Source organism: Cyclopterus lumpus, chromosome 9, assembly GCF_009769545.1.
Source record: "Cyclopterus lumpus isolate fCycLum1 chromosome 9, fCycLum1.pri, whole genome shotgun sequence".
Classification (NCBI taxonomy): Eukaryota; Metazoa; Chordata; class Actinopteri; order Perciformes; family Cyclopteridae; genus Cyclopterus; species Cyclopterus lumpus.
In genome coordinates this window covers 12,253,887-12,280,953 of record NC_046974.1, presented here as the reverse complement: position 1 = coordinate 12,280,953, position 27,067 = coordinate 12,253,887, and the positions used below count along the sequence as shown (strand labels likewise).

Here is a 27,067-nt window from a genome sequence, read left to right as displayed (position 1 = left end):
CAGTGCTCCGACTAAACGTGCAGTGTGTGCTCTCTTTCTGATGAAACGTGTGCGTTTTTCGTTATAGTGTTGACCGAGGGCCATTTCTACATATTTGTAAAGTTAATTATAATCTCTGATTTATAATTAAAGATACTTCCAGCAAGTTTGGACAAAGACGAATGCGGACATAAAGGCCAACGCGTGGAAAGTTTATAAGGACTTTAAATGGGCTGATGTTGGACTGATGAAGGAGGCACGAGTTAATGGATTTTATTGAAAGTATACTTTTAGAAAATCGGATCATAATAAACGGCGACGACTGATTTAAACGTATGTTTATCCACAAAAATGACCGCCACATTTTAATGTGACAACCACATTTTAATGTGACAACCACATTTTTATCCCACACTTTCTTCTTTTTATTTTCAAAGTCGTGTTTTTTGATCTGACTTGCTGAAGAGAAAGGAATGGACGGCTGAATTTGGTCTACAATACGAGTCTAAAAGAACATCATCAATGGATTGAAAGATTCCACTTTCAGCTTTCAGTGAAAAAGTGCCTCAAGCAAGGTAAGGAGCTGTGCTGGCAGAGCTAAAGCATCTTTTTATAGGTCCTGTATTTTGCCACAACATTAGTTAAGATTCACAGAAAAATGCACTACTAGTAGATACAGTGCGATATCGTGCCTTTGTTTATGTTTAGTGTATCACATGCACCACTTGTAATCTCCTAGTGAGTGTGTGTTTTTTTTAATACCAGTGAATAGGTTTAACACACTGTAATGAACCAAAGGGGAACTCTGTTCTCACTCCCGGGATTAAAATACTGAGAAAAATAGTCAGTCAGAATAGTGTTGGCTTTTTTTCTTCTTTTTCTTCAGTGCTCCCTTCTCTCAGCTGGTAACAGACTCACCAGTCAGACAAAAGATGCATCTGTTTTGTTTAACAGGAAGGCTATATGGCGACATGAAGGACTGAACATCACAGTCCACTATAGAGGTGCAGAAATATAGAGCTTGAGGCTTGGTGTCTGTTTTATATCGACCAGACAGTCTATTATCCTGCTGCTCCACATGGTGCACTGTGAAGAACCTGATTTTAGCTGTTTTGTACATCGGCGTGCTGTGCTTTGTAAGGCGGCGTGTTTTGTACAGCAGCGTGTTGTGCTTTTTTACATGATGGATGCTCCCTGCTCTCCCTTCCTTTGTTTTTGTTGTGCTTGTTATTACTGTTTGGTGAGACATGAGGTGCACAGAGGCACACATTACTCTGGATGTGTGTAATCCCTTGTGTTGGGCCATAATATAAGCTTCCTTCGTTCTAATCAGTTTGTAGGTTGTCAACAACTTTATTTGCGTTTAACAATAAAAAATAAATAAAAAATCCTCAAAGAGTATACCAGAGAAGAACATGTACTTCCAGTAGTACTTATTATGGCAAACAAAAAATTGCAACACTGTTTTTGTGATTGCTTTCAAATTATTCTCAGGGGGACAGCTACTGTATGTTCCCAAAGCCATTTTGCATTTTTCCTCCAGAATCCTTGAAATGCATATCTTCCAGGCCATCCAGTTTAACAAAGTCTGAGCATGTCAGATACCAACTCAAGTGTTATTTTACACAGTAATACCTCACATAATATAACATTTAGCAGGCCTTAATATTTCACCAGTGTATTGCACTATTCAAAACACTGTGTGACAAACAGCTCCATGTTAGCAGATTGTCATACTGAAGGTAATTGATTGTATTGAGAAACAAGTAATTCATGAGTTGAAGGTGGTTACTTCTACTTAATGATGGTTAAGAAAGTCAGTTTGCCACTACTGAATGTTCAAGCTCATGGAGTACCAACGAACATACAAAAAATGAAAAAAAGCACATGTATATAAATTAAGGGAGATTGGAGAAAGTGCCTTCCAAAATTTAAGGACCATAATAATTAGTGTTGACCTGTCTGAAAGTGCCTTTTACATCTGGGTATTAACAGATGTTCCCTTTTTATAGAAGAAATACGAACCATATTAGTGAGATTCGATATTTAAGGTTTGTTCTGAATCAAATATCTCCTTGATCTTCAAGTTATAAATTAAATCCAGTGCCATGCGTCAACAGTAGCCTTCAGCTCTTGAGGTTGTTACCTTTGGCTTTTGACCCTCAGTTCCTTTCACTGTCATGTCTTGAAAGTAGCTTCATGTGACTGACCTGTTCCAAGGAGTTGGGGGCAGGGAAGGACAAAGACGCCGGATTTACAAGAAGGATATTAGCTGCTTTGCTTTCACGAGACTCATGTCGTTCCCCACTCCCCTGAGACCACTGAGCTGTATAAAATCATTCCAATTGTGTGAGAGCTTATTGGTGATTTATTTATGTCATTTTCAGTATTGTACAATTACTGAACACTTGCATTGCATAGTAAAGGTAGCACTATTCAAGTTTCTCTGTGTGAGTAAATGTAAAGCGTTCAATCAACGGTCATTAGTCAATAATGTTACAGTATAATGTGCAGAGGCACTATGTGTTAGGTCACCAGCAATCACGATGTTAATCCATATACAGTAGGCTTTCCCAATCACGAGACTAGGGCTTCTCTCGCGTGCCCAGCTCATTTCCTTTAGTTAGAATAAATGTCAATACAGATACTAAATTGGGTTGTAGTGCCAGGGACTACATCCATGAATTGATTGCTGTGTTGTATGGGCTGGTGCAACCAGTCAAGGCTGAGCTGATGGTTCACAACACAGTCCTGTGTAAATAACTGGCACATGTACTATTTATACTCTGTATAAGATTGCTCTGGTCACCTGTGAAAGTTTTTGCTTGAGTATCATTTGTAGTTCTTGCAAAATTGCGACAGGATTTTTTTGCACTGAGGCTACGGCCCCTGTCGGGATTAACAAGGATTACTAAGAGAGTAATGCTACTTCTTTTCAGGCCTGTATATGTCGCTAACATCATTCTGCTTAGGTACTGAGGGAAAACATGCACATGCTCTCACACACAATAAGTTAAAAGTTGAATTGTTGTCTTGGATTTTCTGTGAGTGTCAGAGAAGGGATTAGAAACCTTTGATGTAATCGTCACATATCAAGTGAACAAGGTGGCTGAAAAGACTACTGCGCTACTTAACTGTTTTGAGTCTGCATTTATTAAGTAATTGCTTGGCAGTGAGATGGGAGAAGTAGCTTCTACAATTGAGGTGTCTAATGATCTGTTCTCGAGGATCCCGGATACACTAGTTGCATTTTACTAATTCAAGGTCCACATTGCTTCTTGCTGACTGTGGTCTCCATAAAATGTGGACAACACAACCTGCTGGCTCTACAGCAAATAAACCAACTGTGTAATCTCGACGAACATTTGTGGACACCAAGCAAGCAGAATAATCTGGAGAGGATAGTGACTTGATTTAGCAGTGATTGATGTCTTCACAGCCAGATGACAACAGTGTCCTTGATTTGTCTCACTAATTTGATCTCTAATTCAATTACACTATTAACACTTGGAAGAGCAGGGTGGGATTAGTGTGGGTGTTACAAATGTACAGTCCAGAAGGCTAAGTCATGACTACATCTAAAGCAATTTGTGTCATTGAAATCCTGTGAAACATCGGACAAGTAAACTGTGTCCACGCAAGTGTTACACATCTAAATTGAGTGGTAATGAGCTTGTTTGTTTCCTCACTTACCTTTCCATCCCAAAAATCCAATTGTCAAAGATCACGCTATGGTCCTATCTGTTTCACTACTGATTTCCCATTTGTACAACTTCATTTCAACTAAATAAGTTAATGCAATCAGTCTTCTCTCTACATGGTTATGTGAGATTTTCAAGAAGTTGTTAATTATGCCCATTTTGCCTCAAATACCTAGTTAACCCCTCTCAGCTTGGAATAGTTTAATAGGAAATGCCTACATTATTCTAACTTTTGTAAGTTACTTGACAGATTACGTCTCACATTGCTGTCAGGTACAGTAAACAGACAAAGCACTGCTGCATGACTGTTTTTGACTCCATGTCCTGTTTGAAATATGTGGGCTCTTTATTTGAGGCCTTCTCTGTGTACATGACAATTAAATGGCCCCTTGCTCTGCTCTGCTGCCTGAGAATATAATATGGTTGTCTTCTGTCTTTTCCTGCACCTGCAGACAAAGCTGCCCTCCAGGCTTCCTCTGTAATACATCGGCTCAGTGTGGGCGCAGCCCTGTCTGTTTGTTGCCACAAGCACGTCATAAGGTGTGGAGGCACAGCAGACGGGAGCAAAAACAGGATTAGTAATTCTTGAGGTTGTCAAAAGTTACTTGTGGTCTGGATATGAGCAAGACGTTTAGATATATAATAGTAGGCCTTTTACTTTTTTTGTACTTTAGTTAAAATAACTGTGAAGATGACAGTCTTTATGATGTATCGATATGCGTTCATTTCCATCATTCTTTTGACTGCTTATTACAGAGAAAAAAAATATTTCCCTCTTTTCTTTTTTAATCCATTACAAGAGTCGTGTTTATTCCGTCACCCCCACTGAGCGAATAACGTTTGCACAGTAGGACTAATCCTTTCCTCATTAACAAACATTCTGTCGTGCAAAAACTACCAACCTCAGCCTTTATTTGTGCTCTGCCACCCTCCCCTCTTCATCAGCTTTTACTGTAAAACCCACATGTATTTTCTTCCCACTCCTCTTCAGGACCTTTGTAGCATTTTCTGTGTTCGGTTTGTTTTAGAAAGATGGTGACAAAAGTTACTATAGAGCTTCACTGCCAACTCCAGCAGCAACAGTCTCAACCCTGTGTCGATCAAGTGCAAGGAGGTAAATGCATCTTTTTGCTGGTCTATTCTGGGATGTTTGTTTACTCAAGTGCAAGCTAACTGCTCAGAGACGAAACATGTCCGTCGTGTGAATCAGTGATTCCAGCGTTTCTATAGTGCATCTATGGTTATAGCAGCAGCTAATATCCAACACCTACTTTCTTTCTAAGAATGCCCCCTTCTTATATTACTTAAATGAACTCAAAGTAATAAGCTGGTATTAAGGGGACTGAGTGGATTGATTTAAGAGTAGGGGGCATGGTCTTCCATTATGTTTGAAGGGCAGCAACTTAAACTTGTGCCTCCAATCCAATTTAAGGTGGAGGGCCTCCCGAGTTGCTGCAGCTGTTATCATCTTCCAGACTGCAAAGTACTGTAGACCCACAATTTGTTTAAGTAGAGTCTTTTTTGTGGGGCTCATTAGAAGATATAAATCAATGGATTGTGCTGGTTGGTTTGCATGTGCTGTTTGTGAGTTTAATAGTCAGGTGTCCTGCACTTGCTGTCGTCTTCGGCTTGATACGTGCTGTACTCTATGGAGCCTTGGATTCTGTTTAATTTAGCAGCGTTGTCAAATGGCAGTCTATTTATGCCACTTAAGTCCCTTTTTAAGCACTGGTATTAAGATAACATCTGGAGTTGAGGAGAGACGCACCTTTCAATATTGCTCGTGTCACCTGTCAATTGCTGTTGGCCTATTTAGCGTGAGACGAGACCGTCTGGAGGAGCTGAACCAATCACAAGCATCAGGTTAATCTGTACATACACTTACAGTAGAGCCTTGTCTTTTCTGTGGATACACACGCACGCACGCACGCACACACACATGCACGCATACACACACATACACACATGGCCCTATGCAGACACTTGTTGAAATATCCTATTTGCCTTTATACAATCACAGCTCAGACATGCAATTTTCCAGAGGATTAAGTGTTTTCAAAGAATACAGTTATTTATCAACTAAGAAGTATCTGGAGTATAGTCTAGGAGTTGAATTATGAGTTGATGTTAACTGGAGGGATTATATTTGTCTGAGAGGGGATGTGAGGGATTCCCTTATACAGCAGTGAATCTGTGAATGGTATAGTAGTGTTCTGTTGAAGAGTGAACGCAATGTGTGGTCTTCTCTTTCAGGTCGGGAGATGTGTGAAAGAGTGTGACGGACGGCCATGGGACTGGAGAGACGGTGGCTTCAGGCTGTCACCATTGCTGTAGCCATCTGTCTGCTAAGTAAGTATGCTAATGCATGAATGGATCCATCACATACACCAGCATTACATTTCCATAATTTATTTATCCTTGTTCAGAGTTTCTCTCAAATGGTTTAAGACATTTCTCAGTTGGTGTCTTCCTCAAAGCTGGTAATACTACTCTTAACCGTAAAATGCTTTATCAAGAAACTGTTAATCTGATCATTTACTAAATTGGTCCATACTATCAAAGTGTTAAATATGTTTCCCAAAATTAAGTAAGTCATCCAAAGCAGCTGGAACTGTCATCTTTTTGAGTGTTTACAGGTATTATATCAGGTATTTGTTGTAGATCATATTGTGCTAACTTGTTAAAATACTGACATGTAAACATGACTTATGCATGTACAGTCATTCGCTGTGATGAAAATATGCTTTGGATGATATTTGCATGATCATGATGATGGTACTGCTTTACTGTTTGTCTTCAGTCTTTGATGACGTATTTTGATGCACATTTACCAAATTAGGGAAGCTTTAACTTATAACCGTGTTCTCACTTTTAGTAGTTTGGATTATGAGTTTGTGCTGTAAACTGTTTTAATGGTGGATGATGATGACTAAAAAAAGGATCCAGATTGAATTCAGTCAGATAATTTGTTGAATTTGTGCACATTTAAGTTGAAAAGTTTAAACCATTCAACATTCACAAATTCATACACATTAGCCTTTTTGTAAAACTTTCTGATCGGGCTTTCTTAGCTTGTGAGACAACTAGTTGTCTTGGCCATTTGTTTGCTTAGCTTCACCAAAAGTTAATTGTTTACCAACCTCCACAAGACCTGCAGTATGTCCCTCATGGCAAAGCATCGCAAAGCATCTGGCATATGTTGCCGTTTAGCTGCCTACATACAGTTAGTGTGACGCCATAATGAATCTGGCAAAGCTCCCATTGCCTTAGATTGGAGAAAGTAAAGAGGAGGGGTTACAACATAGAGACATGGGTGATGAAGAGAGAATGGGGCCAAAATCCAACTTAAATAATATCTCTGGGTGTGGATTTAGATCAATCTGGGATTTATGCAACCCCCAACACTAGGCACACTTCTCAGTGTGCGTGCATGTGTTTGATTGGGGGGAGGGGAGGGGGGGATTGATTTTGCTGGTCTGCAGACCATGTGTGTACCCCAGGGGGTGGTGGGAGGTCAGCTGGTAAGAGCACAGAGGGTCCTGCTGCTCTCCATCAGAGTAGCACCACCAACCCCCTTCTGAGATTAAAGTAATCACCAGGCCAGATGAGTAGCAGAGCAAACACTGGCACCCAGTTGCGCACACACCCACGTGAGCACATGGCAGTGAGTGAGAGGGAGGAGAGACTGCTCCAGGTGTCACTAATGGGATTGCTGTGTGTTTGCAGGCTTTGCAGCTATATGATCTGGTCACCAAATGGCACTCGGTTGTTTTACATGTCCTCTGATGACCCAGGTTGTTATCAGGGAATACTCTGCGTATGTCGTAGATTCATGTCAATCTGTTTGCCACCAACTTTTCTGTGTCCTGGCCTCTGCTTGCCTGTGTTGTCCTGCTCTCTCCACTCTGCCAAATATTTCTGCAAATATTTGATGAGCTGTTTTCAGCATAGCAAACACTTTTCACAGGAATGAATGACCAACAAATTCAATAGTGGTTAATCTGGCTACTTTGGCAGCCATAACTCACTTTAAAATGCCATATTTATCAGGCCTGTGTAGAGCATGATTCATGTGTTTATTCAATTTTTTCGGGGTTATTGTCTTCTGTGCTATCTGTGAATCTCCTGCTTTACCCTGATATGCTATTGCTTTTACAGGTGTGTCTCAATGTGTGGCATCATTGGTCCGTGCCAGAGAGGGGGGCTCTGCAGAACTAAGCTGCAATGTCACTCCTACATCCCAAGAAGCCACCACCCCAAACCTCTTTCCTCTGCATGTAGTGGAATGGGTGCGCCTCGGTTACAACGTTCCCATCCTCATCAAATTTGGAGTGTACGCTCCTCGAGTTCATCCAAACTACAAGGGTAAGAGTTATTCAGATGTGCTATATTACAGACTCCTTTCAGAAAACCCATGATGAACACATGTTGGATCTTTAACAGCATGTGTTACAAGCCATTCCTTTGAAGTAGACCTGAAAGATCAATCTTTGATGAATCGTTTTTCCCGAGCTTCAGCAATTTGACTGCACAAGGACTCTAATGTGGTGCGTTGAAAACATGTCTCAGTAGTCAGAAGAAGAGCTGACTCTGGCGCTATCATAGCAGTTTGTTTTTGAAAGGATTCATGTGACTGACTACCAATTGACAGATTTCTGTAATTATAGTTCTGTGGATTTTAGTGAATGGAAGTGTCCATGTGACAACATTTCTCTTGTACCTCGAGTACCAATCATCTGAAGGTAGCAAAGGTAGGCCTAAGGAGGTTTAGGTTGCACTGGTATTTATGAAGACTTGGGGAGGGGAAGTTTGAATGAAACAAAACTCCAAATAGGTAATCCATCCAAACCACAATCCCTGTAATTACTGCTGGTGTTCAGTCTGTGTGTGTCCAGACTGCAGTTGCAGTGCAAGGAGAAGGGGAAGGGCAAGAATGGATGTGTTTTAATGGAGGCAGTTAAAGGGGGGTAGGGTAGCTGAGCAAGAAGAAGGGGGGTACCAGTAACGCTGTGCATAGGGGGATTAGGAGTGTAGGTGGGGGCTTGGTCGTCTGATGACAGTGTTTTATTAGTATGCTGAAGGGTGACCCAGTAAGGGGAGATTGTTGTGCTGCAAGGAGGATGGATGAAGCATTGGGAATAATGGGAGTTTTCTTACTGGAGCCCTATAATCCTGTCATTGTTCTGCCAGTGGACAAAAGACAAAGAGGGGTATCACAACCTCCCCTTGCTTTGCCAAAGCCAACAGGACTACTAGGACACCCAAAATCCCATACTGTCCCAACTAGGTCACTGAAATGTACAGGAAACCTCGCTTAAAAGCCCCCCAAAAGGGTTTGAATCACAAACAGGCTACCTCTGCTGAGCCAATATTTTTGGCATGTTACCCTCTTGTAGGCCGTTAACATGTCATTGTTTCGGGGCAGTCATCTGATGCACAGGCAGCCATAATGAAGGCAGCCAACATTGCAGAAATGTGTCCTAATATTTTGCAATATCTATCCCTTGTGTATACTTGTCTGGTGTGGGCTTTACCCCTGTCTGCCTCAGATCCTCACATCTCCCCTCCCACTGGAGGCAGATGGCAGCATGTGAAGCGTGTCAGTGCTGTGGGTCTAATGTATTCTACCCTCAAATTAAAATGTTGGGGGATTTCAGATTTAACCTTAAGACAGCCAAGTAGACAACCTCTTCCTGATCTTTGTCTTGGCTTGTCTGAGATCTGGAACAAGAGAGTAGCAATGAGGCTTGTACTGTTGTTCAGAGCCGGGGATGGATTTACAACATAATGGCTGCTTCCAATAAAGCTAAGTAAGGTGTCAGACTTCAATATGCATTACTAAATCTAAGCGCTTTCCTGTCCTTCCTTTGGTGCACTCATTGTATTGCAAATGCCGCACAATAAAGTAGACTAAAATAAAACATAAAAAGCATTCCCAAAGGCTGTCTGTCCTTGGTCTGCTGCTTTATCTCAAGCTCACCAATGCTATAGGCCATTTTTAGAAACTGAGAAGGAAGAATCAAAGCCAGCGATATCTTGAATTATTATTTCAATCCATTAAACCAAAATTCTTTTGATATGATATCAGGTGTATTTGAGATTGCACTCTGTATTTGAGAATTGTCATGGCTACCGAGCTGTGTTCCTCCTTCAACTTGTCTTGGTCTCTGAGAGCTGGTGTCTGTGAATCAGAACGGTATTAGGACTCCTCATCCCTCTTCCTCTCTGTAGCACACCCAGCTTGCCCTGCAGGGCTGGACATTAGTCAACTCACAACAAAGAGGAAACAGCCGGATAAACTCTGAATGACACACTATTATAGTCTGTTTGAATTGAATTTGTTGAGACAATATGTTCAAGTCTTGCAGTGTCAGGATGGTTTATTGTTGCAGGGTTAGATCAAATGTCTCCTGTGTGCTGAAGTAAATCAGGAGAGACTGTGAGCAGGGAAGTCCGACCTGCGGTTAGAACGACAATGGGTAAACCCCCAGATCTCAGCAGGCCTTCATTACGCTGTCAGTGTGACCTTTGATCACTGGAGAGGTTAAGGCCTGCACGTCACATACACACACACACACTTAAATCTACAGATGCGCACACACACAAAACATGAACTCTAAAGCCTTTGAACTACTAGGCTTTTGCATTCATGCAATTATTTGCAAAAATAGCCAACCTGAAAGTTGAAACTGATCACCTTTTTCCATCACCAACCAGTTTTTCCGCTATAACTAGGTCAGGCTGATGTGTGTCAAACAACGACACAATGACCGAAGAATAGATGGCTGCTGCTCAGGAATTTTCCCAGGTTTAAAGCTGCAGCCCATTACAAAAATGCTGTTTCCTCATGCCTTAGGTGTCACTGGCCAGATTCCCACGAGGAGCTTGAAATCAGAGTCAGTACTGTGCTGGCAATCAATGTTATCCAATTGTCTCTTCTGTCGATTAATATATCTACTGCTTTAAGATTACGTTAAAATAACTCAACTTGGGTTTAATTTTTATATCAGCATTGCCCACAATATTTTGAACAGTATGATAAGCTTAATGTTCACTCATGATGAGGATGCTTTTTTTTTTGGAGACTCTAACTCTTACTGACCAGAAAACAAAACTCAAGTTCTGTAAAAAAAAAAACAGTTCAAACACCTCTCGTAATCTCAGCGGACCAAATTCCATATTTTAAAATACTTTGCTTCCTGATCATGACCGAGAAGTGCTAATGTCTGTGACAAGTTGAGTGGCCGCTGTAGCGACATTTAGCACGTGAGATGTGTGTGTGCGCTTGCTGGTGAAGGGGTTAACAAAGCTGGATAGAGCGAGAGGGACAGAGTTAACTGTAATCTATCTCACGACAAAGAGCTATTCATAAGAGGGTTAAACTGATTAGGGAGACAGGAGGATTGAAGAGAGAAATTTGGGGGAGTGGGAGGGGTGAGCTGTCAGAGGCAGGGGGCCGGTCCCAGACTTATGATTGTATTCAAATCAAAACACATCCCACAATGCACCTCCGCTCGGCTCTCTTATGCACATACGGATGGACAAAGAAAAGCAGTGATGATGCTTCTCCAAACAGAATAATCTTTCTTCCTCCATAGTCACCCCCACGATTGTATTGCATGTAATTCACTAAACTCCATGTATTACAACGTCAGTAAGTACCAGTGGGAACCCCCAATACAAAAATCACATGTTGATTTCTTTGCCTTGGAACAATATCACTCTTTTGCTGGAGCTTAAGTTGCCACAAAACTAAGAAAATACAATACACGTGCAGCCCTAGTGCTTAAATGTAACAAAAAATGAACTAGAATTATGTGGGTTAAATGTATGTGGTGTGAAGTGTCCTCAGCTCCGTTGCACGTCAGTGGTTTCACTTCACCTCATCGATCTTGTCTCAAAAAACGAAGAAAGAATGAGAGATCAGAAACCGTGAGGCAAGGCCTTCTCCTGGCCAGCGACTCTGAAAGCGGAGTTATTCCCAACCTGCCACCCACTGAGTGTGAACCTGACTCTAGCTGATATGAAGACTGTGCGTCTTAGAAGTTTACACTGCACTGGTGTATTAGTGTTTCATTTTCTACACTTGGCTTTACTGAAGCTCAACCTGCTGGAAACAAAAGCTCATTTTAAGGTAGACTGGATCTGTCATGTGATAGCTGCTAGAGGAAAAACAGTGAGAAGGGGGTGGACACGCGAAAGGAGCAGCAGCTATTGTTTCAACCATTCTCCCCGTGCACCATAGAGTCTCATAATGTTTGTCTCTTGAGAAGGACTTGTGGACATTGTGCTAATGTAGAGCCAGGGGGAGTGATGAATGTGTCTGCTGGGGAGTTTCGGAGCACAAAGGTCAGAAAGATCAACCTCTCTTAGGCTGTCAATGGATTATCGATGCACACAATACGAGTAACCTCTCCGTAACCTCTCGTACAATTCCTCTTGGACTGAAAAACAGGTTGGGTTTTTACTGATATGGTTGATCGTTTTTCATCTGTTGTGTTGATATTGTAGCATATTTGCATTGTATCTGTGCATTGGGCCATCAGAGAGAAAAGCAACCCTTTTTGTAACACCCTCGGAGCAGAGCACCTGCTGAGTGCCATTTCAGATGTCAGTTCAAGTCCAAAGATACAACATTCAAATAAATCAACATTTGTCACACAGCGTCAGTCTTTTCTCTGTCGACAGGCTGAAAGGAAAACATTCCTCATTCATTTATCCCTCTCTTCCTTTTCTGGCTCTTGTGCTGCTGGATGTGACACAAGACAGTTTTTTCTAATTCTAAACATGTTTTTGCCCCCACCTCCCCTACCCATGTTTGGCCCGACTGTTTCTACAGCAATTGAATTCAAATCTGAACCTACAGCCCAGGCTTTTTTTTGGTCTCATCACTATGGTAACCTGAGAGAATGAGGGGGGGCTGCCGTCTCTTTGTAGTGACAGACAAGAAGGAGGTTACGGGAAAGGGTTAAGTGTCCAACAGCGAAACCAGAATTCCCCTGTGGAGACCCAGGGGGCAGGGCGCTCACCAAATTTTGAAAATCAACTGTACACACCCACGTGCTTCTGAACCCACAAGATCAGTGCAGTCAGTCATAGGGATTTCCATACGCTGCGTTTCAGTCATGTTACAAAGTATAGCAAGGGGTGCGATTAGCCACAGTGATCTCTGAGTATCCCATAATACATAGCCACACAAGGATTATGTGTGTGTTAAAGAGCGTATGTGTGATTTTGCACGTGAAAGTATTTTTCCTCTTAGTCAGCGGTGTGGCAGTTAATTCCATGTCTGACTGGAAAAGGTTGTGTAGGAAATGGGCAAAGCAGGGAGGATCCCTTGTAGAGAGATAAAAGGAAAATACCTAAAGTTATCCGCACACCTGTTATCATCTGCCTGCACATTTCCTCTCCCTTTGCCCTGCCCAGTTGTTTGAAAGATGCTGACTGAAATGAGAGCCATTCATTTTATGGTGCCTCGTAAGTGAGCACTGCCCATCAAACACTGGTCTTTTAGGAGGTCAGTCAAACATTAAACCTAACTATTAAGCACAGCAACAGCCCCAGTCAGGAATGCAGGGTTAATTGTTAGCCATAGTCTGCCTTTACTCTAAATGTGTGTTTCACCCTGTCTTAAGGCCACAAATAGAGTTGAATGATTTTCATAGTGTTTAGGCTCTCCTCCAGATACTGCTGTCTGGGGGGAAAGTGGTGTGAATAGTGAGGATAGTGTGTTTCCCGTGGTATTGTTGCTTTAGGGCTGCTGGACATTCAAGAGTTCTCTGCTCTTGTATACAGTCTGTTTACTGGGGATAATCTAAAAATCAAATTAAGAGAATTTTATTTTGTATTCTTTAGTTCATTACTTTCCACAGAGGGTTGAAAGTGTCAGACATTTCTTTTATCATTTAAGCAGTCTGTCTGTTGGCTGCAAACGAATATGACGAGATGGCGGAAACTTCTCCACATTCCCCTGTTTACTTTCAAATGGCTTTGGCCAGGCCCTGCAACGTATGTGTTTCGCCCCCTGCACGCATCCTCCTGTCGTTTAAAGCTCTGAGATTGAAGGGAGAAAAAGAGTTCATTGAAAGACAGAATAAAAGGAAGGGGGAGGAAGGGTGGGTAACTTCAGTACCCTGAAAACCAGGCTGCAGTCACCAGGCAACCAGCAGATCAAGTTTCAAAGCTGCACAAGGAGTTGCAAGAAGTACAGAGAGGAGGAGAGGGGGGTGTTATGGTTGTGTGTGTGTGTGTGTGTGTGTGTGTGTGTGTGATCGGGCGATGTAGTGTGTCATGATCATCATTGTTTACCTCTCTGCCCAGTGTCGCTGAAAAACTACACAAATGAAATAAAGAAAACATTCTTTTTTTTAATTTACCTTTTTTTAATGATTTAATGAACCTGCCTTCAAGTATTCCTGGCATACTCATCCTAACTCTCCACTCCACCACCACCCAAACCCTAAATGACGGAACACCAGCTTCATCTGCATTTTGCTAATCATTATAATCATCACTTGAGTGATTCATGTGTTTGCACTTCAATTTAAGAGCCACGGACTTCTCATCCCGAATTTCATATTTTGTCAGCCCTTATTTTCACAAATCGTAATTATGTGGTTGCTTGTTTGTGACAAACATTAGAACTACAGTTGATGTTCACACTGTGCGTGAATTTGTCTGCCAGCATAAAGTCTATGACTTTGACTGTGGCCTTTGTGACACTGGATGCCTGTGTCCTCTGTATGGTAAGCCCTATTCGTGCATGTGCTGACTCTGCCTGTCTGGCTGTGTGTGTGTGTGTGTGCTGACCCTCTCTCTCTCTCTCTCTCTCTCGTCCCTTGCTCCTTCCACAGGCCGTGTGTCGCTGACCAGTGGTGCTTCTCTGCTTGTGGATCGGCTGACCCTGGAGGACGAGGGCTGGTTTGAATGTCGCATTCTGCTCCTGGACAGCAAAAAAGACAACTTTAGAAACGGCACATGGACCTTCCTCTCCATCACAGGTGCAGCACTGCAGGGTTTTGGGGACTCAGCAGCAGTTTCTTTCACTGCTCATCACTGGCACTGGCCTTGTTTAGAACAGCCACAGCATGGAGCTTGGCTAAGACTCTGAAGGCGCTGGCAAGCTGAAGTGTTATAGCAGCGTATCAGGGCGTTCTGTGTGACGTGCTATGCACACAGTGATCACATCTTGTCTTTGCTTAGTCTGCTCTGAGCTGAAGTCAGCATAGGAGTTATTCTTAAGAATAACAGGACCAGGACCGCATATATGTGGCTCAAGATTAAGGTTAAATGCTTAAATCAGAGTTTATTTATCCCACCTACTCTCTCTCACACACACACACACACACACACACACACACACACACACACACACATAGACTGGTTCTCGCACAGTAGAGTTTGAGTGAGGTCCATTGAGTGTGAGATAGGGATTTGATATGATTGTACTACGGTGAATGAAAGGCCTACAGGTGCTGCATCGGGTTGCAGATGAACACTGGACACCTTTGTACATAATACTATTCCATCAGTGCATATATTGAGTATTATATGAATACATGTTGCCGATGTTAAGCAGTACCAAAACTAGACTTAACACAGCCTTGTACATTTATGATGGCATATTTTATCTTGATCCCTCTCCAATTAAAAGAGTGCATATCATTTTAGCATTGATGGTTCAATTGGAGAAAAAACATGAACATGATGGTGACGTCCATATTCTCCCATCAATAACACAGGAACAATTAAATGTACAACAAAACATACAATTATATCAGTCCAGATGTCTTTTGTAGGAGTTGCTGAAGTTTGGTGGCATCCCAGATATTGTGCTTCATTTACATTTGTGGTACTCAAAACATCCCATTTGGAAGCATATACAGGGTCTCATTTCAATTTCATACAGTGGAGTTCAAAGTCCATAAATCTTGAACAAATTAAATAACGTTTGTTACATTCAAGTACACCCACCAACTGTCCATCTTCACAAAGACGGCATTAAACTGCTTACAGGGTCTAGGGATCATCTAGATCAGTGGTTCTCAAATGGGGGTACGTGAAGGTACTCCAGGGGGTACGTGAGATTTGTGAAAAAATATATTCAAAAATCCTTTAAAAATATTATAATATAAGTGTAAGTTTAGAAACTAAATTGTAGATCTCCAAAGCATCTAACCAAGAACTACTGGTGGTACCCTTTACAGCAATTCACACCAAAACGATTTAAGTCTCCCTTTAAGGCCTTTATCGAGATGTTGTCCACCTCGAAGAACATGCCATGGTGGACTGTTAATGTCTGCATTTAGTACTCTGATTGTCTTCTAATGTTGCATCTGTTCTGTCTTTGTTCTAGCTCCACCTGTGTTTATCAAGACACCACCAACTTTCGTAGAGGTTCTGCTCGGAGATTCACTGACTCTCAGCTGTGGAGCCCATGGCAACCCTCGACCGACTGTTGTCTGGCATAAAGATGAGAGCCAAATAGAGAAACATGAAAAAATAAAAGTGAGGTGGATTAACAGATGACATTTGCTGTATTTTATTTAAATACTTTCTAATTAGCATTTTATGGAGGATTCGTAGACTTGATGTTCCTTTTAAGCAGACTCCATGACAGTTTTATAATCGTCCTCTGACTTTTCTCTTCCATCCTCTTACTCTATGCCCCCTTTTAGGTCCTCAATGGTACCTTGTCTATGGCCTCTGTGACAAGAAATATCTCAGGAGTGTACAAATGTCACGTGTCCAATTCAGAGGGGAACCTCACCCACTCTACACAGCTGCAGATTAAAGGTCAGTGGTGAACTGTCAACCATCAGGAAAAGACAGAATTACAGCTTATCTCATGTTCAGCACTGTGCTGTGATGTGAACCAGAACCAGAAAATAACAATGACCTTTTCTGAGATGAAAGATGTATCTTCTGAACCCGGTTTTCCTCAAAAGCGTTATGGTTGGTCTGTGCCACTGCACAGACCCAGTGAACAGGTTGACCATCATGTTTACAGAGTCCATACTGCCACCTACAGTCCATTCCCTGCTGTAGCATTGATTCACGGCCTTCCAACGCTCACCATTGAGCTCTTTTATCTATGTCATAACTGACTGCATCACTATATAAACACAATCTTAACATTAGATGTTTTCTTCCAACTTGTCAAAAGGACCTCCAATCATCATCATCTCCCCAGAGGACACCACTCTCAACATGTCCCAGGATGCAGTTCTGCAGTGTCAGGCTGATGCCTACCCTTCCAACCTCACTTACGATTGGCTGAAACAAGGACAGAATGTTTACCATATTGAGTGAGTACATGTCTTTAAAGTATAATGTACTGTATTCATGAACGCTTAACATACTTTTTATCTGTTGATATCACAGTATCCGAATGTACTTAATTAGAATACTGGGTAGACTATTTAAAGGAAGCCTTTTAAATATACACAATGAATCAATAGAGCATGTTTCCAAAGCATGCTGCTAATGCGATCAGTTCTAATTAGATTATTAATCTAATTATACCACCATGAGCACGCTATAAACTTAAAACAAAGAGGATTACGGTTCAGATCATTGTGATATATTCCAAAATTACCTTCTCAAACATTCAATTTATTAACAATTTATTTTCATTCCAGTGAAATTTGTTTTCTTGTCAATTTGATCACTTCTTAAATTGCACCATGTGTTGTATCTTTGGGCTTTAGGTCGCTTAAATCCAGAGTGAAGGTTTTGGTGGATGGAACACTTCTTATCCCTAATCTCATTCCAGAGGATGCTGGCAACTATACCTGTATCCCAACTAATGGTTTACTCACCCCGCCCTCAGCCTCTGCCCACCTCAAAGTGAAACGTAAGGTTTTAGCCTGCTTTGAGAGTGTGTGGTTCCATATACCCATTTATCTTGTATAACCCTGCATGCCCTGAACAAGAACATATTGTTTAACAACTTTGTGATTAATTCCTCTTCTTACACAACAGACCCTGCACGTGTGGGCCGAATGTCCCGGGAAACGTATTTGCCTTCAGGCATGGAGGGGGTCATTATCTGCCCAGTCCAGGCTGATCCCCCTGTGCTGTTTGTCAACTGGACCAAAGATGGGAACAAGTTGAATCTTGACAAGGTAAGCTACGCACCATAGAAATACAATGTGTCACAAATTGCACACATCCTCGTAAATCCCTTTGCATCATTTCTTCCTCTTTTGATCTTTCCAGTTCCCAGGTTGGATAGTGAACTCAGAGGGCTCTGTTTTTATAGCCACAGCCAATGACAACGCTGTAGGGATGTACACGTGTACGGCCTATAACAGTTATGGCACCATGGGACAGTCTGAACCCACCAAGGTCATTTTGCAGGTGAGGCTGGTGTTCCCTTTCCTAGTAGTGTGCACAGTTTTACATGGGCGCAAGTAAAAAGACTCTCTCTCCTCCAGGACCCACCATCATTCCGAGTGCTGCCTCGGCCCGAGTATCTCCAGGAGGTGGGCAGAGACTTGATCATCCCCTGTGAAGCCATTGGAGACCCCGCTCCAAACATAACTTGGAGCAAGGTACAGAAAATGTTCTACTCCGATAGTTAGCGGGACTGCACAAATATGTCTTATTCATGCCTTATTTTAACCTGTTCCTGTCCTTCTTCACAGATTGGCCCTACTCCTCGCTCCCTGTACACTGTGATGGCTAACGGCTCCCTCCTGCTGCAGCCGCTCAGTAAAGATCACCAAGGGGGCTGGGAGTGCTTGGCCACAAATCGTGTAGTGACTGTCAGCGCAGGCACTGTGGTCATGGTGCTGGGTGAGTGGGCCTGACCTTATTTCAGCAAACCATTATGTTGATATGAGCGCTACCACGCGTATTGTCCAGAGTTCAAACTTAAATACGAGTTTTTTTTGTTTCTCAGGCACAAGTCCTCATGTTGTATCCTCAGTATCTGTCATCACAGAGATGAACCAGGCCAATGTGTCTTGGGTGCCTGGCTTTGATGGTGGATACACCCAGAAGTTCACTGTATGGTCAGTAACATACAATACATACTGTATGAAAAACAATTCTAACTGTTTTATGCTCTGTCTTTATATTTTCTGTTTTACATTTTTCCCAGGTTCAAGCAGGCATCTCGAGGAAAACATGAATGGGCGTCTTTGCCTGTGCCGACATCCAAAAACTACCTGCTGGTGACCGGGCTACTTGCTGGGACTGGCTATCAGTTCAGCGTTCTACCTCAGAATAAACTCGGATCTGGACCTTTCAGTGAAATTGTTTCTGTGCGGACTGAAGGTTTGTGCAAGTGAACATGTTCTGTTTGGAGTTTCTCATTCTCTTTAATGCTGTTTTGCTGTAAGTATGTATCCATTTGAACTTATATTGGTTCTTCTTATCAGCTGTGCCAACAGAAGCACCTATGGCTGTCACCACTCTCCCAATCCTGGATCCTCCAATACTCCTGTCAGCCAACCAGACTGACCGAGGTGTTTTCCTCCAGTGGTCGCCTCCAGAGGCGCCATCCTCTCCACTGACGGGCTTTGTGCTGCAGGCCCGCAGGGATCAGGGCCACTGGGTCATCCTCAGCAGCAACATCAGTGCCAATCAGAGTGAACTACTTGTACAAGGACTGTTAAGGGTACAGATCAGTTCAGTTCTTACTTAGCTGTTCTTTAAAAAGATCAATCAGTGTGGCCTCTGGATTTCTTTGCTTTGCTCATGTAGATTCAATAGTTATTTGGCTATTATTTATTTCTCCATTGTGTTATATCAAACACATGTATTACAATAAACATTTTTTAACTCTCAACATGAGCATACTAGTTTGTGTAATCAAACACCTGATCTGTCTCTCCTCCTTCAGGACTCCAGTTATGATCTGAGGCTAATGTCTTGTAGCAACCAAGTTCTCAGTGAACCGAGTGAGTCTGTCAATGTATCCACCACAGGTAAGTGGCTTTGTATAGATTACCAAGAACATTAGATGCATATTGAGTCACGGTTCAAGCATTCCACTGCATTGACTCTGGCCTGATTACAGGGATGGAGATGTACCCCCTGCGCACAAGTTTCATGGAGTTCATCCCTGAGCCCCTGTTGGCTGGTGTGTTAGGAGGAGTTTGCTTCCTGTTTGTGGCCATCATTCTCTCATTGGTGACGGCATGCTACATGAGTCAAAGGAGACAGCGTCGGCGCAGAAAGAGAAGACAAGGTAAAACGTTGGATTTGAACATTTGAATTATTGTCAACTTGGTTGGTGTGCGGAAAGTGGACATTTTCGACTTCCAAGTTTATGTCAAATACACAATTTCAACTGTGCTGCATTTTAATCCTTCCTTCACCCTTATCTCTTAGATCTGCCGTCTGCCCTCCAGAAGAGCTCATCCCCAGAGTAAGTGTCCTTTTCAGTACAGCTCTATATTTTCATGAATATTTTTTTCCCCTTAATTTTGTATTTAGATTGTAACAGTCCATATGATGTAATTATTCCTTATTTCTGGCTCTATTTGATCAAACTTGAACATTATTATAGCCACCAGTAGACTGATAAAACACTAAAAGTAAACTTACTTCCAAGTCTAGTTAAGTCAGTTTTATTTATATAGCCTCAATATGCCAAACTTTACGACATCCACTGTCCTTTTGGACCATTATTTCAGATAAGAAAAACTTCCACAATTCTATTACCAGCAACAATGCTACCTGCCTTCTAACTACATAACTTTATTAAATTACATATTTATATTGATGACATTTTGACTGAAACCAACAATGAAAAAAACTTTACAAACTCATCATTGCAATCTCTTCTTTGATGTAGTATTGATGTATGTGCAGACAATTTATTGTCAGAACCTGCAAAAAATAAATGATTGTCCATGTCTTTCTCAGAACTCGTTCACCTCCTCGCAGCCCGGACAGTGTCCTAAAGCTGAAGCTGTGTCCGCCGCTTCCCTTCTTCCCCAACTCCTCCTCACAGTTCGATCGGTCGTCCTTTGATAAAGGCAGCCGTGGGGAATACCACGACCAGCGGAAACAACTCCTGTCCAACTCATCTCCGCCACCACATTATACACTCTTTGAGAGTCACCTGGGCTCTCAGGACACTTCACCATCTGTTCTGGAGTCCATCTTTAGAGGCCCAGATGGGCGCTTCATTGTCCAACCCCTGCCACAGGGTTCCAGCCCCTCCAATAAGAAAAACTCGAGAATAGAGGTCCTGCAAAGTAATGGTGGGGCAAGTGGTTCAGGGAGCAACAGGACGTCATTCAGGGACTCCCCTAAGTCGATCATCTTGAGCTCAGAGAAGGACAAGAGGAAGGATTCTCCTCTCACTGTGGACGTCCCAGAGTTGAGCAGACCTCCTTCCTCACCTGGAAGAGTACGAGCCATGGCCAGAAACTTCTCCCGTCACGGCTGCTTTTACTCTGATGACGAACAGGGCTCAGAGGCTCTATTAGAAAGAGCCAGCTTCTATTCAGACAACACTGAGAAAAAACCTAGCGATTCTCTCAGGAGATATCGCATGCCAGGCCACACTGAAGATCTCATCCCAAGTTTGGGGAGGAGAACAGAGTTGCTGAGTAGAGACAGAGACAGACAACACCATTCAAACTACCAGCCTATGGAGAGTCAGCTGACTAATAACAGCACCTTGGTCTCCCAGCTTGACAGCGAGTTGGAGGGTGGTAGTATTAACAAGTGTGTCCAACTAGCAAAAGAGAGGGAAGAAATGGAGAGGGAGCTGGAGAGCTATACAGCCGATCAAAAAAGTCGAGGTCGTGGGAGAGACGAGGGACAGTATAGTAAGACAAAAAGCCCTCAAAGGGACACACCCAATGCAGAGAAAGAGCCTATATGGAAGCCACAGGATGTAGCAATAAGACAGAAACACAGGCCCTCAGGTCAGACAAGTCGGGTATCTGACTATCGAAAGGCGTGCTACTTTGGGAACACCAGCAGTCCCATGGACCGACTCCCTACGTCGTGCATACAGTGGGACATTAGTCCTGTTACATCAGTCACCAGCCTCCTTCCTGCACAGAGCTCCCAGGAGACCACATCGCCCAGATCACAGCATGCTCGCACGCGTCGAGAAACCACAGAGGACTCTCTTGCTGTTGATCCATCACGCTCTCCAGTCACTCAGAACACCTCCCTCCCCATGCTGTCCCCTGACCTAACCTCTGACACTCCCCCTGTTCTGTGTCTAGAAACACCAGACAGAGCCAGGTCATTTAGTCCTCTGAGAGAGCAGGATAGATGCAGGAAGTCCATGACTGAGCAGGGCTTACGGGAAAAGACACAAGACAAAGGTGTTGCTTCAAGGTCCAGACATTCATATGCAGGCGCTCAGCCCTGGGGTTCAGCTGCCAGAGGTCCTTCAGTTGAGAGTGAGAGGCCTGAAAGTTCAGCCTCTGCACAATATAATCAGCCTGAAAGAACTACAAAATACTACACAGCCACAAGGGATCCCAGTCCATCAAGTTATTCTACCTTACCCTATGAACATCATGAAGTAGGGGCAAAGGCCAAAGAAAAAGAGGCCCGAGATGACCGCCGAAGTTCAGGGTTTTACTCTGAGTTAGAAAGAGAGGGTGTGCGAACACGCTCCAGGAGAAGTGACAAATGTCTCTTCTCTGATAGTCCAAGCCCTGTTTCAACATTGACACTTGTAGAAGAGGTGGATAGTGACCAGTCCCAATTTTCTGTCCCTGGAATGTCAGGGTCCTTCAAGGCAAAGCCTGCCACTCCATCTCCCCAGATGTCCCCACTGCAGACAAGTGCAATTCTTGAATACCTGAGCCTTCCCGGTTTCATTGAAATGAGCGTTGATGAGCCTGTGGAAGATGCTGCAGTGACAGACACTGCTGGACAAAGTTCAGAACTAAAGCCACATAAATCCCCAGTGGTTAAGCCTGATGTAGTTCCTAAAAACTGGGAGGTTCATGGTCAGGACAACCGGAACACACACTCAACCCCCCATTCTGCAGAAGCCAGCTTTTATTCTGGTAAAAAACAAAGCCATAAACACCATGTGGAAGCTAAAGATTCTACACATAGAGTAAGATTTCCAGATGACACAACTCCATCGTCACCTGGTCCAGAGAAAACTAGCAAGCAGCTATATAATGAGAAAACACTCATTCGAGTTGGCAACAAAAGTACAGACAGACCTGAATCCAGCCTTGGATCTAGGTCAGCTCACACCTTGCTCAGTGCAGCCAGAGGAATGGCAGATATAGTGTCAAAACACTCACAGAGCTTTGTCGACAGGCGTGAGTCTCTATCAGAGCAATCCCAAAGACAAGCTTCTCAGGGAAGCGGGACTAATAACATTGCATCACGAATATGTCAAGCCCCTGTGCCATTTCTAAAGAAGTCCTTAAGCATAGGCCCTTATAGGACACTCTCGGGTATGGGACAGCCTCGTCCTTTCCTAAAGAAATCTATCAGCTTAGGCTCACAGAGATGGGAGCACTTTGAGAGCCCGAGGACATATATTTCTGAGAAATGTTACTGGGACGAGTTCCCAAACCCAGATGTCAGGGTGAAGTCCTACAGTTTGGGTCGCAGTCCGCCTCACCTTCCCAGGCCAGGACCCTCCTGGAGGGAGTATGCCCCTTTCAGACGCCCCAGCATGGGGAGCTTGGAGAGGCCTCACCACACACAAAGATCTTTAGCAAGCCCTTCCTACCTCACTCCTTCCATGTACCCACCTAGACAAACCTCAATGTCCCCGATGCTGGAACCCTCCGATCCACGAAGGCAAGCCACTGTTTTCCCAGAGTCCTCCAGGTGGTCGCCCTCTTATCAAGATACCATGAGGTCTGCCCCGCATAAATATGTCCCCATGCCTTCTTCCATGCCTGTCCCAGAGTACCAACACTGGCCAGGATTCAGAGGGGAAAGCATGAGACCCATGGACCCCAGCAGAGGCCCTCCGAGGCCCTACTTGCCCAGAGGCATCAGCTGGCCCTCACCTTACTATGCCCCCTTTCTACCGAGAGAGGCAGAAAGTTACAGACAGCCAGACAGGGTGATGAGGAGGAGAGGGGAGACAGAGATCAGGGAGGTCAGAGAGACCAGGGAGGGAGGGAGGACCAGTTATGCCAGTCAGAGCAGTGGTAGAGGCAGCGCCGGTCTCTTCCGACAGTCCCTGTCCATCACTCCCACACTGCTCAGCTCCCCCGAAACCACAGAGGAGAGCGAGCGGCACAGATCTGAGATGGAGCTGCCTGAGAGGAGAGTGAAAAGGTGAAATGCCACCACACCTGGAAAATGACAACAAACTCACTGGAGTGTCTACTTGGCAGAGGAATTTATTTATGTTACTAAAATAACATGAATATTGTTGTTTTTGTTTTTTGTTAGTGATGACTGTGACCTCACCACTTGTTTTGTGTATCTCATTAGAAGGAACACATCGGTAGATGAGAGTTATGAGTGGGACTCTGCTGATGCGTGTGTGGACTCTGAGGTCCTGGAGGCCATGAGGTTTGATCAGTCAAAAATGGGTTTTCGGAGAGGCTGGTCGGAGATCAGATATGATCAAACCGGTGGCCTCCAGGACCAGCGACAGAAAGGTGATCATTTATTTTCCTCTTTCTCGTTGTGTGCGTGTGATGTTAGTGATGTGGCATGTGGCATTGTGAGTGTAATGCTTAATTTGACGGTGCTGCATGTGTTCACCCTGTATCCTTGTGCTGTGACTATTGTGAGCTTGTCCCCTGACATTTCCCATCCATGCATTTCCTCTCCCTGATGCCATCCCCAGGCCCGTGTCCATCAGTCAGCCCGCCAGTTTCCAACCCATCTCGCTGCCAATACAGCCGCTCCCTAAGTGAGGCGCGTTTCACCGCTCTCCGCCAGGAGTACCAAGAGTACAGGCAGACTCAGGAATCTGTCTGTTCCCGTGAGCCCTGCCTCGACCCGGGCCACGATTCAGACTCTGACTCCGGCTCAGCACTGCTCTAGCAGCTTAACTCGGTCCGTTATTCTGCTTGCCCGCTCACCTCTTCCCTCTTTATTTCCACCTCTCACTGTTCACCTGCCTGAATCCTTTTCTTTCCTGCTACTGTGTCATCCATGTGCAGTGAATTTGTGCATGCCAAGATCTATGCTGCTCAGTTTACAGCTCAAACGTTTGAAAGGTTGTCCTTTTAAGGACTGTTCTGATACTGTACTACTCTTTGTCTTTCACAGGTACTGAGACAGATACCAAAAAGCAGTTTAAATGAACAGACGACAGCAGTGTGGTACTGGACATAGTCACACATCACTGGAGCTTCCTCATGTAAGAAAACTAATGGTTCAAATTTGGTATAATCTGGTACAGCGGTTTAATGTAAAGCAATTTAAAGAGACAGCACCATATGCTGTTTGTCGATCATACGTGACAGACTGCAACCCCTCCGTTGTTATCCGCTGATGTAATATTTTTCTTGTACTTGTTCCATTGTGCTTTGCATAATGAAGCTGAGAAGGGATTATTTATTTTTCTGAGAAGCTTGTGCAACTGTATTTTGGGAATTCTCTTTTCTTTTTCTTTTTTTTCAAACCATGACAATCAGGCACACAAGGTCCTTTTTGATAAATTAAATGCTCACCCTTGACTAAGACAGGTTTACAGATGACGCAGACCTGCTTTATAAAAGCAGCAGCATGCTACATAATGATGGTTGTATTTCAAGTTTATGTCTATCGCATTAAAGACTTCCCTTTGATAATGAAGGGATCCTCCTAACAAGTATGGAGGTTTGTATCCAAGATCTGCTTCTGGAAATGGTTGTATTATGTAATGTTGCCTGTGTTGCCAATCAAACACTGCTCAAAGCATTTTCACCACCATCTCCCTTTGAATAGGACAAATATATATAATATATAGTACTTATATAATAGTACTCAAAAGTCACATGATTAGGTATCTCCAATTGTTTTGTACTTTGGTACCAAATTGTGGAGCAGTTCGCAATATCTAACAGACAATAATTTACTGTATTTAAAAGAAGAATTTGTTTTTTTTTTGCCACCATGGGTTTCCTGTTGGTTCCCTGAACTTATTTCCTGTTTTATACATATTATATTTCACAATAACGTTTGACTTTATACATTAAATCACTTCAAATAGCTTCCCAGTATTTGTTCCAGATGTACACATGTTTATATGTACCTTAATGTGAATGAACCCTGCTGTATTGTATATTCCACTTCATTATTTCATCAGTTGAGAAAATGCTACTTTACTTCACCTGAATTGGTCAAAGATTGCCTCTGTGATTGAATCACAGATACCGTAAAACTTGATTATAACACAGGGAACATGATTTTTGCCTTATTTTTGTTAATGTCACAAGCACGCACTACTTGATTGACCACGTAATGTTTGAGCTGACAAGAACAAAATGAAAGTGATGACCTGAGGATAAAAAATTATTGAAAAGTTGTTACTTTTGTTTTTACACAAGTTTTGCTCACATGATGAGTATTTCTTTATACTTATAAAGGTGAGTTATGATATGCAACAATGTTTACAATTCACTTCATTGATGTGAAGGCAACACTGTGAATATTTCATCGACTTCTGATTCTGTATATGAATTGCTGTGAAGTCTGATGAATTATGTGCCCATTAGCCTACTTTTTTGTTTTATTTACTAATAAAAAATGATTGAGAAAAACATTTTTTATTACGTCACCTGACAAACAGGGGTTTTAAGATTATCTTTCTAGCTAAGATTCAAAATGTGTTCTATATTTAACCAAGAGTCTTCATATGGAGTGAGTATGCATTTCTGATGATGGTTTTGGAAGTTTTGTACAAACTAGACATTTTTATATCTCTCCATCTGGTTGTTTTTTGTCATTTTTATATGTTTGTACTGAATAAATTGTTTTATTCTGAATGCACCAGAATTAAAGAATGTGTTGCTTTTTTTGTGTGTTTTGACAAAAAGCATTAATCTTAAGCTTCATTTTCCAGAGCAGGGCAACACCTGTAATCACCTGTCAAGTCTTCTTAAATCTGGTTACCTCCTTTTTCCCTTTCCCATGCGCTTACCTTCCTGCCTTATCCCTTCCTGCCTTATTCCTTCCTGACTTATCCTCACACTTGTTCAGACTTGTGTCTCTTAATCCTGCAGGTGCCAACTGGGCCTTAAACAGCACCTGAGACGGGTCGTCGCACCCTTTTCATATCGTTAAACCTTTGATCACATACTGTTGTAGGGTGGTCCTTACTAATATAACTTGTGTCAGCCACGTGAACAAGTAGGCTTAAAAGGGGTCGGGTGTCCTGCCCATCCTTATAAATGTGCTTTATGAACTGACTTGTGTTGCAAAAAGACTGAAAACAAGTCAGCTTTATTTAAAAGAGAATTTAGCTGCTCTTAAACCAATTA

The 27,067-nt window shown here is 42.8% G+C and overlaps 1 protein-coding gene across 1 annotated transcript; it reads left to right on the top strand.

Annotated features, from left to right (window-relative positions):
• The first annotated feature begins 33 nt into the window (after window positions 1-33).
• Window positions 34-26,508, top strand: igsf9b (immunoglobulin superfamily, member 9b). Its single transcript, XM_034542635.1, has 23 exons — window positions 34-312; window positions 417-554; window positions 5,934-6,029; window positions 7,839-8,045; window positions 14,534-14,680; window positions 16,036-16,187; window positions 16,358-16,475; window positions 16,846-16,987; window positions 17,390-17,535; window positions 17,664-17,806; window positions 17,901-18,041; window positions 18,119-18,235; window positions 18,329-18,479; window positions 18,586-18,697; window positions 18,787-18,962; window positions 19,067-19,305; window positions 19,531-19,615; window positions 19,708-19,878; window positions 20,022-20,058; window positions 20,559-23,924; window positions 24,084-24,253; window positions 24,445-24,656; window positions 24,873-26,508. Exons 3-22 carry the CDS (start codon window positions 5,969-5,971, stop codon window positions 24,642-24,644), a joined length of 6,081 nt encoding a protein of 2,026 aa, XP_034398526.1. The 5' UTR covers window positions 34-312; window positions 417-554; window positions 5,934-5,968; the 3' UTR covers window positions 24,645-24,656; window positions 24,873-26,508.
• The last annotated feature ends 559 nt before the right edge of the window (window positions 26,509-27,067 follow it).

Bases quoted from the DNA above. Each gene is read 5' to 3' on its own strand.
- igsf9b (XM_034542635.1), top strand. From the start codon at position 5,969: ATGGGACTGGAGAGACGGTGGCTTCAGGCTGTCACCATTGCTGTAGCC. The intron at 16,988-17,389 runs GTGAGTACATGT...TTTGGGCTTTAG, and splicing joins CAGAATGTTTACCATATTGA to GTCGCTTAAATCCAGAGTGA. The intron at 17,807-17,900 runs GTAAGCTACGCA...TGATCTTTCCAG, and splicing joins ACAAGTTGAATCTTGACAAG to TTCCCAGGTTGGATAGTGAA.